The sequence below is a fragment of the Dendropsophus ebraccatus genome, chromosome 5, assembly GCF_027789765.1.
Source record: "Dendropsophus ebraccatus isolate aDenEbr1 chromosome 5, aDenEbr1.pat, whole genome shotgun sequence".
Lineage (NCBI taxonomy): Eukaryota > Metazoa > Chordata > Amphibia > Anura > Hylidae > Dendropsophus > Dendropsophus ebraccatus.
Window position 1 is genome coordinate 119,949,032 of NC_091458.1, and position 15,275 is coordinate 119,964,306.

At 40.7% G+C, this 15,275-nt stretch overlaps 1 protein-coding gene across 1 annotated transcript; it reads left to right on the forward strand.

Annotated features, from left to right (window-relative positions):
- Positions 1-681: 681 nt before the first annotated feature.
- Positions 682-11,053, forward strand: WSB1 (WD repeat and SOCS box containing 1). Its single transcript, XM_069971124.1, has 9 exons — positions 682-878; positions 2,481-2,649; positions 3,353-3,621; positions 4,856-4,987; positions 6,018-6,118; positions 7,809-7,981; positions 8,564-8,677; positions 9,025-9,132; positions 10,115-11,053. The coding sequence occupies exons 1-9, from the start codon at positions 839-841 to the stop codon at positions 10,275-10,277; spliced, it is 1,269 nt and encodes a 422-aa protein (XP_069827225.1). The 5' UTR covers positions 682-838; the 3' UTR covers positions 10,278-11,053.
- Positions 11,054-15,275: the final 4,222 nt, after the last annotated feature.

A 15,275-nucleotide genomic window follows, 5' to 3' on the forward strand; every position in this document is an offset into this window, starting at 1 on the left:
AGACACCAGTACTCAAATGTCAAATGGTCGGACTCCAGCGTGCTCGAGTTGCGCTCATCTCTAGTTCCTATCAAATAGCTATTAAATCTCCAATATACTTCCCAAATACTGTGTTCATTCCAGGTTTATCGGCACAGCAAATTCATTATGCATTGAATGGTCCGACAGATTCTGCATCCGTCCATAGAATTGGCATGTCAATTCTTTTTTGGGCGGATGGCGGAATCTGCCTGAATAGAATGGAGCCTATGGGGGATCGCACAGGGCTTTTCTAGTGTGCAAGGGCCCTAAATTCCCATCTATCCTGCTCATTCCAGATCTCACACCTGTAGAGAATTCCAAAGGAACCTTTGTTATTAGTACGTCCTGCTATTCCTTACTAAGAGCCGCTATAGTGCACGCAGCCAGCCCCGCCTCCCCCCTCCATTCCTCCCCGCAGTGTGTGACTCTCCTCTGGGGAATGTGGTTGGCACCAGCCTAGGAACCCGCCTCCTCCTCCTCCCTCCGCTTCTCTCGACCACTGCAGAGAATAAGCCCCTCCCTCCCGACCAGCCAGTCATGTGACCTCCTCGCAACCACACCTCCCCAGAGACCAGCCAACGCCTCGCTAGCTTCTCTGGCAGCAGTTGGGCCGTGACGTCACGGCCCCGCCCCCTCCGCTCGTTTGTCGGACTGTGTGAGCCATTTTGAGGTTAGTTGCTGGAGTGCGGGCGCCTGGAGTGGTTCTGTGAGGGGAGACGAGCCGGAGACGTGCAGCACGGACACAGCTGTCGCCTTGTTATCTCATACAGACTGGTTTACTGAGACATTCTTCCTTAGACGTCTGGGTTCTATTTAGATGGCAAGCTTTCCCGACTTTGTAAACGAAAATGAAATAGGTGAGTGCGGGGGAAGCAGACGGAGGCGCCCTATGCATAGAGGAAGGAGCCCTATGCATAGAGGAAGGAGCCAAGCACTGTGTGTGGGGGAGGAGTGGGCTACACCATCATGGCTAGCCGGAGACTGGGCCCCTGCCTGCTGTGTGACGTCATCTGTGACCCCGTGACCTTTGCTGTGTGTGTGTGTGTGTGTGTGTGTGTGTATATATATATATATATCACACTGTGGGTTGCTGTATGTCATTGTTCACATGCGGTATATGCTGTAATAGTGAGCGCAGCACGTGACAGGCGTGGATCACACTCTTCCCTTGTTTGACTATATTTATAGAGCGTGTATACTGGATCCACCAAGTGTCCTGTGAGTGTAGTCCGCACCGCCGCTGCTGCCATTACACATCTTGTGTTTGTCATGTCTGCGCTCCCCCTCCCCCACTTTTGTGTGGAATTTACTTCACCTATTTCTGCTGTTTGACACTCATCCAACCAGACCTCTTCAGTCCTTCCCTTCCCCCTCCCCACCTCCTCTCCCATCCCCCATATGTCACACACACACTGGCTGCGCACACCCAGCGCCCGCCCGCCCTCCGTGGAGTACTAGTATCCTCCTCCGTCTAGGATGTCATACGCCGGGGAAGCCTTCCATTCATGGGATCAGTTACATACAAGTTTCATAGTCTTTAGGGCTCGTTCACATGTACAGGATCCACCGCTGATATCAATGTAACTAAAGGATTGAACGTGGCATTAAATCTGCTGTGGATCCAGTATGTGTGAACACACTCATATAAAAAGAGAATGTATACGTATATTGTCATTGTTAGAAAAAAAATCTATGCCGCTTCCAGCATTATTTCTGTCTCTTGGAGTGGTTGGTGTTTGTGGCATCACATTACGGTTTGTTTTTTGTGTTTCCGTTTGACATCCACCTTTTATATCCTTGGAGAAGGTGAAATGTTTATGTGAACAGATGATAAAAACAAATTCTCTTTTAGTGCCATTTTGTGCAGTTGTTAAAGGGGTTGTATAGGACTAGAAAAACATGGCTGCTTTCTTCCAGAGACAGTATGGCTCTTGTCTCCAGTTTGGGTGGGGTGTTACTATTAGGCTCCATTCACATGAATGAGTGGAGTTGTAAAACCTGCACCCAAACTGGAGACGAGAGAGGTGCTGTTTCTGCAAGAAAGCAGACATGTTTTTCTAATCCTGGATAACCACTTTAATGTAATTGTGTCTCCGGTAAGGCTATTGGGCACTCTAGGGCGGAGCTGTCACCCCCTGAACACTGATCTGACCCGCTCCATTGATAATCATTGGGGGGGGGGGGTTGGGCAATGCTAATAATGGCCTTACCGGAGACACAATTACATTAACAACTGCACAGTAAGGGGGCTGGGGCTGAAAGTAAGAGACATACCTTCATCCTCAGCGCCCTGTGCACAATAGGGGGATATCAGCAGTTTCTATTATTCTAACATGCTGATTGTTCCCCTTCAAATGTAACACGAAACCAAGAGTATTAGGTTATAAATCTGTTCACGTTAGTAGTATTATTAGTATGGTAGTTTATGATTATTTTATTTTCTTCCTCACGTTTTTCAGCAAGATCACGGAGCATTGGGGAGCTGATATCACCGACTTCTCCCTTTGAGCAGAAATATGGCCGTGAAAATTGGACAGTGGCTTTCGCTCCAGATGGCTCCTATTTTGCTTGGTCTCAGGGTCATCGCATTGTGAAACTGGTTCCTTGGTCTCAGTGCCTTAAAAACTTGTAAGTATCGTCTGCTTGTTACACAGTAGTCAGTAAACCAGTTCATGTGCTGAGGCTGGGGGCTTATTCTTACTCTCTGTAATCCATGGAGGTTACGGAGTGTAAAGCTGCACAGTGGACTCGCAGCTCTCCCAGCGCCATGTAACGTTATAATGCTGGAAGAGCTGGAAGTGTTTAAATCTTTGCTGGACTTATACAGCCACACAGCAAAATCTGTAAGGTCCAGCGAAGATTTAAACACTTAAAGCTCTCCCAGCATTATAATACGTGACTCTGGGAAAGCTGCGAGTCCGCTGTACAGCTTTACACTCCGTAACCCCCGTGGATTATAGAGCCTGAGCATAAGCCCTTAGAGTTGGATATAGTCCGATAAGAACAGATACATATCTGTGGCTGACTTAGGTCGGTCGTTAATGTTTTGCAATTGGTATGGAAGGCTGTGGTGTTTTGTTTTTGCCTCCTCCCTTTTACAAGAGCGATATTATCTCATTCTGAATAGTTTACCATATACACCCAACCTGCCAAACTGCTATTTGGTGGTATTGGAAGCAGTCCTGGAAATCTGCCCAACCATGCCACTTGACGTATTTGCTGATCTGGAGAAGATTTACACTTCTAAGTGGAATACTTCAGCTCCAGTCGTCCTTTTCTTACTTCAGTTCTTAGCTTTGTCTTTAAAAAAAAGTTCTTTCTTACTTTTCAGTGCCGCTGGAAGTACAAAGAATAGTGTAAACTTGACAACTGGAAGACTATCAAGACAGAACAGTGATGTAGCACAGAGGAACAAGCCACAAGAGCATTCTATAGACTGCGGGGACATTGTCTGGAGTTTGGCATTTGGATCTTCTGTGCCAGAGAAACAGAGTCGTTGTGTGAATATAGAATGGCATCGGTTCAAGTTTGGTCAAGACCAGCTGCTGCTTGCTACAGGGCTGAGCAATGGGCGCATCAAGATATGGGATGTTTATACAGGTATCTACTGTGTCCTAGAACAAACAGCCCTGTTATGCCTAGATCACTTAGGGTGCGTTTACACAGAAAGATTTATCTGGCAGATTTTGGAAGCCAAAGTCAGGAATGGATTAGAAAAGAGGATAGATCCCAGTCTTTCCTTTATGACCTGATCCCTGTTTATAATCTGTTCCTGGTTTGGGCTTCAAAGATCTGTCAGAGAAATCTCTGTGTAAACGCACCATTAGGCTTTCAAATGTAAATTTGTGCATTGTGTGAAGCTAGAATTTAGTTAACGTCCTCATGCTGACGGCACAATCATTGCAGCGTGTTTCATGTCCTTATAGCTTTCTACTGTAGGCAATGCAGAGGTGGTTTTCTTTACTCTGGCAAGTAGTAGCACAACTGGCCTGGCCGCCTGTGCATTGTACTTGTTTAGTATACAGCCATTGTTTATTTACAGCAATGGGTGTTGGCACCCTGCTGATCTATTGATGGTCTATGGGAAGGCCATTAATAGAATTTGCCTGAAAACCCCCTTCCTCTCTCCCTTTTTTTCACCCTTTTTTTTTTTTTTTTTTTTTTTTTTTTTTTTACCTGAAATTTATTTGATTTGTACAACATAAGAATTTCTACTTTGTTACAAAATTAAATGTTACTACCATCTGTCAAATAGGGGTTTCTTAATCGGCCTGCGGAACTTTATTTATCCTGTAACTTCAGCTACCTGCTTTACCACAAGTGATAACCAGGATAAATGTGTATACAAGGGCAGTAGATATAGAGGAAGTTTCAGACACAGCTTTTGAAGCGATTTTGGGACTCGCGTGGCATTGTTTTTGGAAGAAAGCCGCTATGTTTTTCCAGTCCTGCATAACCCCTTTAAGAGACCATAATACAAGTTACAGTAGGAACCAGAAATGTTTACAGAATAGGCTTTTAAAGGTTACATGATAAACTTTTTGCTTAGTGTTTGCACGTTAATCGGGCTGATAACCCGGACTGAAAGGAAGGTAAACATGAGGTGATGCACTTTACACTCTGAGTATCTGACAGCTGCAGTCACACAAGTACTGTTCCTTTTATATTGTATCCACTATCACAGACCCCACCCATTCAGCATCAGTAAGTGTTATTTATCTGCCAAGATTTAAAGGAAAAATGTAAAAGTTTTGTGAAATGTCTTTTGTCTGTTTGCTGTATTAAATAGGCTTGTATTTAGTCTTAACAGGATTTTTTTTTTCTTTTTCTTTAGGAAAGCTCCTCCTTAATCTCATGGATCATACTGAAATAGTGAGAGATTTGACGTTTGCCCCAGATGGCAGCCTTATACTGGTATCTGCTTCCAGAGACAAAACTCTCAGGGTCTGGGACCTAAAAGATGATGGTATGCTCTCTCATATTCTTTATTAGAGTGATACAAATATGCTTAAAAACATCTTCCCCCCCCCCCCCCCCCTTGCTGCTGCATTAGACTATAAGGACGGGATTCTTAGGATACGGCTTTCTTGGTCTTTCTTAGAAATTATACCATTCCTAATATTAGGCAGAAGGTCTGACAAAGGACTTCTTTTCCTCAGTGGACTGTTTATAGCTGTGCTAGTCCTGGCAGACAGCAGACATATCTGTCTTACCAGGTCTGCCATATAAACAACTATTTAGACCCTCCAATCCTCACACTTTTGTCTCTGCGCTCCACAGCAAGTAGCAAGTTCTCACGAAGATCACCATCTCTGGTTACTATGTGCTGCACGTCCATGATGACTGCTTCCAGTATTGGTTCTTTTTTTATTCTGCCATCTGCCTGGTGCATCGATTACCTAGCTCTGCTGTTTTCCTGGCAATATGTCAGTAGTTTCTGGCCTGGTAGGAATGTTTTTATGTGTGCTGTCAGTGAGCGGAACAGTCTGATGACATAGGTCCACCCTAATCCGATCGTTCAGCATTTGATAAGAGGTGGCTGCTAAAGTTGGATAAAGCCCTAAGGCTGGATAGTCATTGGCTGTATCCACGTTTTTCAGACAACCTTAGAGCTTTATCCAAGTTCAGCAGCCCCAGCTAATCAAATACCGAACGATCGGGTTCTGATGGACTCGAGCATGCTCGAGGTTCGCTCATCTCTACATAGGATAGTCATGTATTGCTGCTAATATGTGACTAAAGTATTAGTTTGGAATTTTCATTGGGGTTGGATATTCCTTCTTTTGAGCTGTGGGGGAGGAACTCCTGGCGGGTGGCATTACGTTAATGTTGCTGGGAGATGAAGGCCCTTACAGTGACCTGCTACAGTCTCATTACTACTACACAGACCTAGGGAATATATGCTTTTATAGGTTGATGTTTTTTTTTTTTCTTCTCCAATTTGGAAAATTACAATAATGAATTGTTTTTTTGGGGGGTTTTTTTGTGTCTTTTAGGCAATATGATGAAAGTGTTAAGGGGACACCAGAACTGGGTTTATTGCTGTGCATTCTCCCCTGACTCATCAGTGCTGTGTTCCGTTGGAGCTGGGAAAGCTGTAGGTTTCAAAGTTCCTTATTCTTAGCTTTTTGTGTCCAATCAATGAGTATTACATTTGTAATCACACAATAAGATTATGCTCAGTGTCTTGAATGATTTTTAGCAAATTTGATAAAAAGCCTAATGATGCATGATGGAACTTGCTGAAAGTGTAATCTGGCAGAAATAATCATAACTTGCACTGCTTTTGGCAAGCCAATCCATTTCAGAGACCTGTAATGAGTAATTTGCCAGAATCCATTCTCTGTCATCGGCCTCATACCTTGCTTTGCACATGCTAATATAGTTTGGATTTATGACTCTTATAGCAAATGGTTCTGGAAATGCACATGACTAGTAATGACACTGAAATATTGCATATATTTTATATGCTAGCGTACTGCTGTACCTAAAAGCAGTGCCGGCGCTGCTCCTGAGATCTGCCCTTATGGCACCAATACATTTATACACGCATTAATAAGATTGTATATGTATATATAATGTTGTAGTTAGACTGAACATTTGTGTGTAACAGTCTTTTCTCCAAAGGAGCAGTGCACACCTAAAATGTAGCCTATGTGGATGTTGACATTTTGTTTGTTAACCCAATGCTATTGTAGGCTGTGTGTTTTCCATAAGCTTCTTGCTTTCCCTGTCACAGGTGGTGGCAGCAATATTGGTGTGATTGAGGTTAAGTTGGCACCACACAAAGGAGAGCACAGTGGTGTTAGCTGGGCAGAGAGTGGCATCTCTGGCTACCAGGCTGGGGACGACCAATGCCATAGGACGAAGTAACCTTGCAATCGACTGCAAGGTGTACTGTACGTACGCAGGTGCTGGTTGATGTCCACTTTCTGCTTTTTTCTTTCTTTATTTTCGCTGTTGTATTTTTTTTTTCTATTTTCTTTTTGTTTTTATTTGTTTTTATTTTTTTCAACTAAGGTTATTCTTATATAATACTCCAGTTAAATGGAAGATTCTAATGAACTAATAAACATTTCTTATAAATAATAAACTATATGCGCATAATCTAAATAACCACTCTGTTTCCTTTAATCTGGATTCTCTAACCTTGGCGGTCACATGTATAACTGAAGTGACTTGCTTTTCAGTATATATTTATAGATATATATATAGAAATATTAAGTAAAATGAGGCGTTAGCTTGTGTATTGTTAGTTATTGTCCTGTTTGCCAAAAGCGTTTTCTTTTGGCTGTCAACCTTCTCTTTTTTTGCAGTATCTGTTTCTCTTCCTGGGCTCACGTTGGCGATTCAAGCCTTTTGTAAACAAGTGAACTTATTCTCTCAAAGGGGGTACTACTGGAGTAACCATACGATAACTTTCTATTCTGTTTCTATAGTTAGTTTTATACTTGTGCTAACAGGGGTTGTAATGCAGAACCCGACTGTTAGCCTTAAAGAATACTGAACGCATTTGTTTGTTTTTTATATTGTGCATTTTATAGAACTTGCTTGTAGCTGTAACATTTTAACTTGAGCCAATTTTTTTAAAATTAATTTTTTTTATATTTTATTAATTTTTTTTTTGCATGCTTACTCTCTAACGTTATCCCATTAATATACTGGGTATGACACTGAGCAAGTAATGTAATTTAATTTATAGTAAATTTAAGTAGCGTTAGTTATCTAGATTCACCTGTTCATAGTTTCCAATCCATAGACTTTAACAGCTGTCTTTTCCTTTTTAGGTCTTTCTTTGGGACATGGATAAATATACTATGATCCGTAAACTAGAAGGACACTACAATGATGTGGTAGCTTGTGAATTCTCTCCTGATGGAGCTTTGTTGGCTACTGCATCGTATGATACCAGAGTATATGTCTGGGATCCCCATATTGGGTGTATTCTTTTTGAACTTGGGTATGTAAATCCAAAAAAGCAAATCTAGTATATTATGTACAATAGTCACTGATACAGTGCAACAGGTTTATCAAAGCTGGTGGAAAGTAAAGTGGAGACACTGTAAAGTGTGTGTTGGGGGGGGGGGGGGGAATAGGGTCTGTGTATAAAGCATAAAGTCTCTTAGACCCCCTCAGGTTTTAAAGTTGTTGCTTATTTTTGTCAATCTTTTTTAAGTTTTACATCACATATACTCCTTATTGTGTTTTCAGTAATGTATAAACATCACAAACATCTAAGGGTATGTTCACATGGAGCAAAAGTGTCCGATTTCTGTGGTGGATCTCTCCTGCCTCAGAAGCGGAGAGCGCCTCTGCTTCCGTCGTTCTCCGCCCAAAGAATTGACATGTCAAATTGTTTTTTGTTTTTTTTTTCCTCATGAAATTGTCAGTTTTCCCCCATAGGCTTTCCTACTATAAGCTATGTTCCCCACCCTAGTTCTTCTATAGAAATCCTTTTCACATGATGAAGGAATAATTTGTCTTGTAGCGAGAAAAGGTCTATACAAATACACATTTAATGTTTTTGTTTTTTTTATTCCAGGCACTTATTTCCCCCACCGACACCTATATTTGCTGGGGGAGATAATGGACGCTGGGTGAGATCAGTATCCTTTAGTCATGATGGGGTACATATTGCAAGTCTTGCTGATGACAAGTAAGTTTCATTATTTAGAAATATATCATTTAACATTTTTGCAGTCTTCTGGTAGTTTACGTTTATACTCTATATTTGTGTACCATAAGGGCATATAGCAACCAATCACAGCTCAGCTTTCAGGTATTCATGAGATGTGATTGGCTGCTATGGGCAATAAATGACGTGTGGTTTTTTTTTGTTTGTTTTTTTTTCTAATTGTAGAGGTTAGGGTAGTTGAACATACAAAGGAATAGTAACTTGTTAACATGGAATTTGTAAGGCAAAAACAGTAGTGAAATTTGTCTTGAGTTATTTTCTTCAGCTAAGTAACTTTTTTTTTTTTTTTTTAAATCATGAAATTGCAGGTTGGTGAGATTTTGGCGTATTGATCAGTCCCATCCCGTTGAAGTTGCACCTCTAAATAAAGGTCTTTGCTGTGCCTTTTCTACTGATGGCAGTGTTCTAGCTGCTGGGTAAGATATTTTTACATTACTTTTGCCAACATTCTTGGCTTAAAGTGTTCACTTCCTTTGTAAAAACATTTTGACATTATGTTGAGACATGTCAAAATGTAAGGTCTCATTGGGTCTGGGACCAACCAGATTGTAAGTTACAGCTGAGTAAACTGGCTCCATTATAGGTCTAATGGAGCCTAATTCCTGTAACCAGTTGGATAGGGATGCCAGATGTAAACTGAAACACATGTCTCTGTGCTAAATCCAGCTATATGTTACAAATGGAGTAGGTCTCGGCACTAAGAACTTGTACTTCCTAAACTTTTGAGATGTCTTGACAACATGGCAAAAATATTTACAAATAACACTCATATTTTAAAGGGGTTTTCCAAGAAAATGTACAGACACATAAAATGAACTTCTACAATTGCCTGGAAGCCCCCTTTTACAAAATGCATCATGTTTTCTGTATTAAAGGGGTTATCCAAACTTAAAAAACAAGGCTTCTTTCTTCTTGAAACAGCACGTCCCCAGTCTTAGTTTTAGGTTTGTTTTGCAGCTCAGTTCTATTGACGTGAATGGAGCTGAATTGTAATACAACACACTGCCTGGGGACAGTCTGTGTGATGCACATGAACACACCGCCTACAAGGGTGTTTGAGGCACCTCCGGCTGAGTAGAGAGATGCAAACCTCTAGCAGCCCTAGGGATGCATTCAACTACTTTAGCCACTGGTAACCATAGGCCTCATGCTCTGGTTCAAACCTGTATTGTGTTTTCAGTATTTTCATTGAAGCATGAAAACTGAATTTGAACTGTGATTGCTCTATTAAACAACATTACACCCATGGACCCCATTGTGGTATGATGGGCACCATTGGGTTTACATTATAGTAGCGGTTGTGAACCAAAATAAAAATTTTACATGCTATTCTGTGACAGAATCTGTGACATGCTTTCCAATGCCTTACATTATCGAATTTTCTATTTTCTTTGACAGAACTCAGGATGGAAATGTACACTTCTGGGCTACACCCACTTATGTTTCCAGCCTTCAGCACTTATGTCGTATGGCAATAAGAAGAGTCATGACTACAAATAAAGTCCAGAAGCTGCCAGTGCCTCCAAAAGTTATGGAGTTTCTCTCCTACCAAATCATATAGGAAGCCTTTTTTTGGTTTTCTACAAACTGGTTCAATATTATATATATATTTTTTTTTTGGGAACACACAAATGCATTACAGGCTTTATGCTTTAAATGTTACAACCTATCGGAATATCTAAAATGCAGTATTTAAACATTGTATGCATTTCTGATCACTCTGAGCTTTAACCGGGATTTAGGAGTGTACGACATCCATACAAGTTCTAATTGGAATGTGGACATACGATTTGTACAACTGTGAAACTGTAAATATGTGTTTGCTGCTACGTGTTTATTTCTGCTTAATTATTTTCTTATGTATGGATGGCTTCGTAGTTAGAGCGTCTTTTTCATCTTTATGTTAAAGCAGTGTATGGTAAATGTCTGTTGCAAGTTACTGTGCACCTGGTGGTTTCACAGGTGGGAAGATGATATCTGAATGACTAGACTTTTTTTCCCCCTCTTCATAGACAAAGGCCCATAGGTATGTCTCTATCCTATTATTACTACAATAGACTATCACTCAAGTTCTCTCTCTAGGATTGGTAAGTGTTGGAGATTAGTAAGGCATCGTCATTTGAGGGTAAATTGTGCTGCAACATTCTATGTACGTACCCCATTTGTGTAGTAATGGGGTCTGTTTTGGTTAGCTGCCAAAGATGAGCAAAGTGTTCGCTGTTGCCTTCTGCTGTTTATTTGCACTTGCTGGTCTATTGAATGTATGCAGTGCTTATAATGCTAACCATATATTTTTAATTTTGTCAAAAGGTCTATTAATAAACACTGTTTTCTATATACATGTGTCCGTGTTAAATATAAATCAGTGTTCAGTAAAGTAAAAGGTTCTTTACAGTTGTCAATTTTAAGACAAGTGTAAGACAAGATAAGTGGAGAATTAATCAGAAATTTTATATGGTTGCTGTTATAACAGTACCATTCACATGGATAGAGTTTGGCGTCTAAAACTACTGTGTAATCCTGACTTTTTATTGATAGAATACTATTACTTTGTTCTGCTTAGGACATGCTGACACAATAGAGTTTTATTCAGCACTAAAACCTATGTAAATTCCCATTCACAACCACAAAATCTGCTTGTGGAAAGAAAAATTAATAGGCAACATGTCACTTGCCTGATTCGACATGGCAATTTCTTTAGTAGGATGGGGTTTAGCCTATTCTGTAAAGAAAATCTTTGACCAAAACCGTGGCAATATCGCATGACATTCAGAATAAAAAAAATTTACGTCAGAAATCAGAGGGTATGCTTTCCGATTTTTGACATGAATGAGAGGTGTATTTTTCCACAGCATTCCTTCATGACTGCACCATGAAAGGAGGATGCTTCTTGTTCACTGCTGGGACAGGAAACTGGTTAAAGAGGCCTCTCCGTATCACACCTCCCTGTTTTCCTGTCCCTACAGGGATGGGTCAGCAAGGCTGCAGCTGTGGTGAAAAATACCTTTATCTGCGTCACTCTTAGCATTTTATATAGTGGGGACCAAAACATAACAACAAAAACCCCACAACATAATTTTAGTCAGAAAGCATGATGGACTGAGATTTTATTTTTTTGCTTCTATGGGAGTACCTTGTAGGAGATTATCCTTAGTCTAACTAGATATACATAAACCTAGCCACAGAAGTTGCAGCAATGTTAGTCTTTATGACCTTATGTACACCAGGCAGGCACCACATACAATAATACCGGAGTGCTAGTCCTAATCAGACCTGAAGACTACTGTGGTATACAAAAAAAGGATGGATCTAGAAAAACAAGGTCTGCACCTCCACAATATATTTAGTATTCTTTATTTAAATCCAATCAGAAAAGACACAATTAAAAACCTTTAAACACACACTATCCTACCACTGGCCCCAATAAGGCACAGTGATCCACCCCACATGATAATACAGAGACAGCAAAAAAAATAATAAATGGATATAATAATAATAAAGTGCAAAAAAGTGTATGTAAACTATCTGACCCTATCATTAAGTGCCACAATGTGCAACTGCATGTAATAAAATAAGGCAAAACAATATCCTAAAAAGGAAAAAAAAAGAGATAAATATACAATATAGTGGAAAGAATGCAAATCAGAAAATAAGTAAACAGATAATATAAACAATCACATATGCTGTCTCACGGATGGATCAGGCAGTTTAACACCACGCGTTCTGTCATGTGGACTTAATCAGGGGTACTTGTGACACAAGATAAGTACCCCTAATGAAGTCCACGTGACGGAACAAAGGACAGAGTATGTTGAGTCCCCAAATATCAGAACATTGGTCAAGAACAATACCTGTATGTTGCGATATAAAAATAGACTATAAACAACTGAAGACCTGAAGGGATATAAATGCAAAGTGGTCTCCTGATTTTAATCTGATGATTTGAGATGTCATCACGTCTTCCCTGCAAAGATTCTTAAAGGAGAATTCCGGGGTCTGGTAAAAAAAAAACAATTTTCAAATAAACAAGGGATCATGTCTAACTTTTATGTAGTAACAGTTTGAGCCCAAAATGGTTTCTCTCTGACCCCCACATCACCTGTTCTGATCATCACCTGGTCTCTCTTCACTTCCTGTTTGAGCTCCCAGCTCCTCTTCCTCGTGGCTCTTACAATGCCACACCTACTGTACACTCCCCTCTGCTCTTTGTCCAGCCCACCTTCTGAATATTCTTATTACTCTCATTAACCTATATCCCCGCCCCTTCATCCTGCATAGCATCACTAGTACGGAGTCTGCATGGCCTGAGGGGACCTGTTGCTGAAGTCTGAAGTATCTTCTACCAACAGCTTAGCAAAATAGTAAATCATTATACTCCAAAAACAGCACATAGATATGCACCTTTACTATCTAACATATAGTGTAGAAACATGACAGTATTGATTTCACATCCCCTGTTGTAAACCCCCCCTCCTCCCGTTATGATCGCTGCACAGACAGCCTGGCCGGCTGAGGAGACAGTGAAAGATTATCTCCCCCTGCACTCCCCCCTCCCGTCCTCCCGTTATGATCGGTGCACAGAAGTCCTTTCAGTGTCTGCACAGCCTGCCTGACTTTCTGTGCACCGATCATAACGGGAGGAAGGGAGGGGGGAGTGCAGGGGGAGATAATCTTTCACTGTCTCCTCAGCCGGCCAGGCTGTCTCCTCCTGCACTCTTCTCTCCACCCCCCCACCCCCCCCTCCTCCTGTTGAGTGAACAGAGTGAGGTGTTTGCAGAGCCTGCATAAGCCTGTCATGCTTTCATCCACCTCACCTCCCACCCCTGTTCTGGTACCTGCCTTCCACCTCAATCAAAATCTCTATTTCTGAATGTACTGAATGGTTGCAAACACAAAACTAATATGAATAGCAAGTACAACAACACTGAGCTGTTGCTAGCACTGGTGTATATACATATGTACTTGTACTTTTGCTAGCAACATCTATCTATCTATCTTCTATCTATCTATCTATCTATCTATCTCTATCTCCTATCTATCTATCTATTATCTATCTATCTATCTATCTATCTATCTATCTATCTATCTATCTATCTCCTATCTATCTATCTATCTATCTCCTATCTATCTATCTATCTATCTATCTATCTATCTATCTATCTATCTATCTATTATCTATCTCCTATCTATCTATCTATCTATCTATCTCCTATCTATCTATCTCCTATCTATCTATCTATCTCCTATCTATCTATCTATCTATCTATCTATCTATTATCTATCTCCTATCTATCTATCTATCTCCTATCTATCTATCTCCTATCTATCTATCTATCTCCTATCTATCTATCTATCTATCTATCTATCTATATATCTATCTATCTATCTATCTCCTATCTATCTATCTATCTATCTATCTATCTCTATGCCAATAATATCATGGTGTACACACAAGGGGATGGGCAACAGCATCACTAAAAAATGCAGCTCCCTGCTTCCCTACTGCTGCAGTGTCAGTGACACTGCTCTTGTTGTTCTATTCATTGCATATAGAGGACGATAATACTGACAATAGATCATAATACTGCTGCTCCCTGCTGCTCTTGGTGTTCTATTCACTGCATATAGAGGACGATAATACTGACAATAGATCATAATACTGATGCTCCCTGCTGCTGCAGTGTCAGTAACACTGCTCTTGGTATTATATTCAGTATATATGGATGGCAATAATACTGACACCAGTATTGGTGTCAGTGTTATCACCATCCATATACATTGAATATAATACCAAGAGCAGTGTTACTGACACTGCAGCAGCAGGGAGCATCAGTATTATGATCTATTGTCAGTATTATCGTCCTCTATATGCAGTGAATAGAACACCAAGAGCAGCAGGGAGCAGCAGTATTATGATCTATTGTCAGTATTATCGTCCTCTATATGCAGTGAATAGAACACCAAGAGCAGCAGGGAGCAGCAGTATTATGATCTATTGTCAGTATTATCGTCCTCTATATGCAGTGAATAGAACACCAAGAGCAGCAGGGAGCAGCAGTATTATGATCTATTGTTAGTATAATCGTCCTGTATATGCAGTGAATAGAACACCAAGAGCAGTGTCACTGACACTGCAGCAGCAGGGAAACAGGGAGCTGCTATTGTATATGAATTTCCATTGCTGCTATCTTTTTATAGTGCCCCATAAATAAATAATCTGAGTGAAAAAAGGCAAACATTATAAAAATATCATGTTTTTAGCCATTTTGGCTTACCTTTCCACAGAGGATTACACAGGCATCAAAGTAAACTTTCACACTGCAGCATGCCAGACGAGGAGTAATGAAAACAGTCCAAGACAAGCCAGGTTCTAAAGAAAACTTTTATTGTTTTGCAATTTGTACATGTTAGGGGGGATGGGAACAGCATTGCCCACCTTAGCTCACCTTAGCCCACCACAATAAAAAGCTCTACTCATCGGCTAGGCACACAGCAGTCACATGGTGTTCAGGGCTGTTTGCTCTGCCCTGAGAACCATGTGACCAGAAATCCCGTCCAG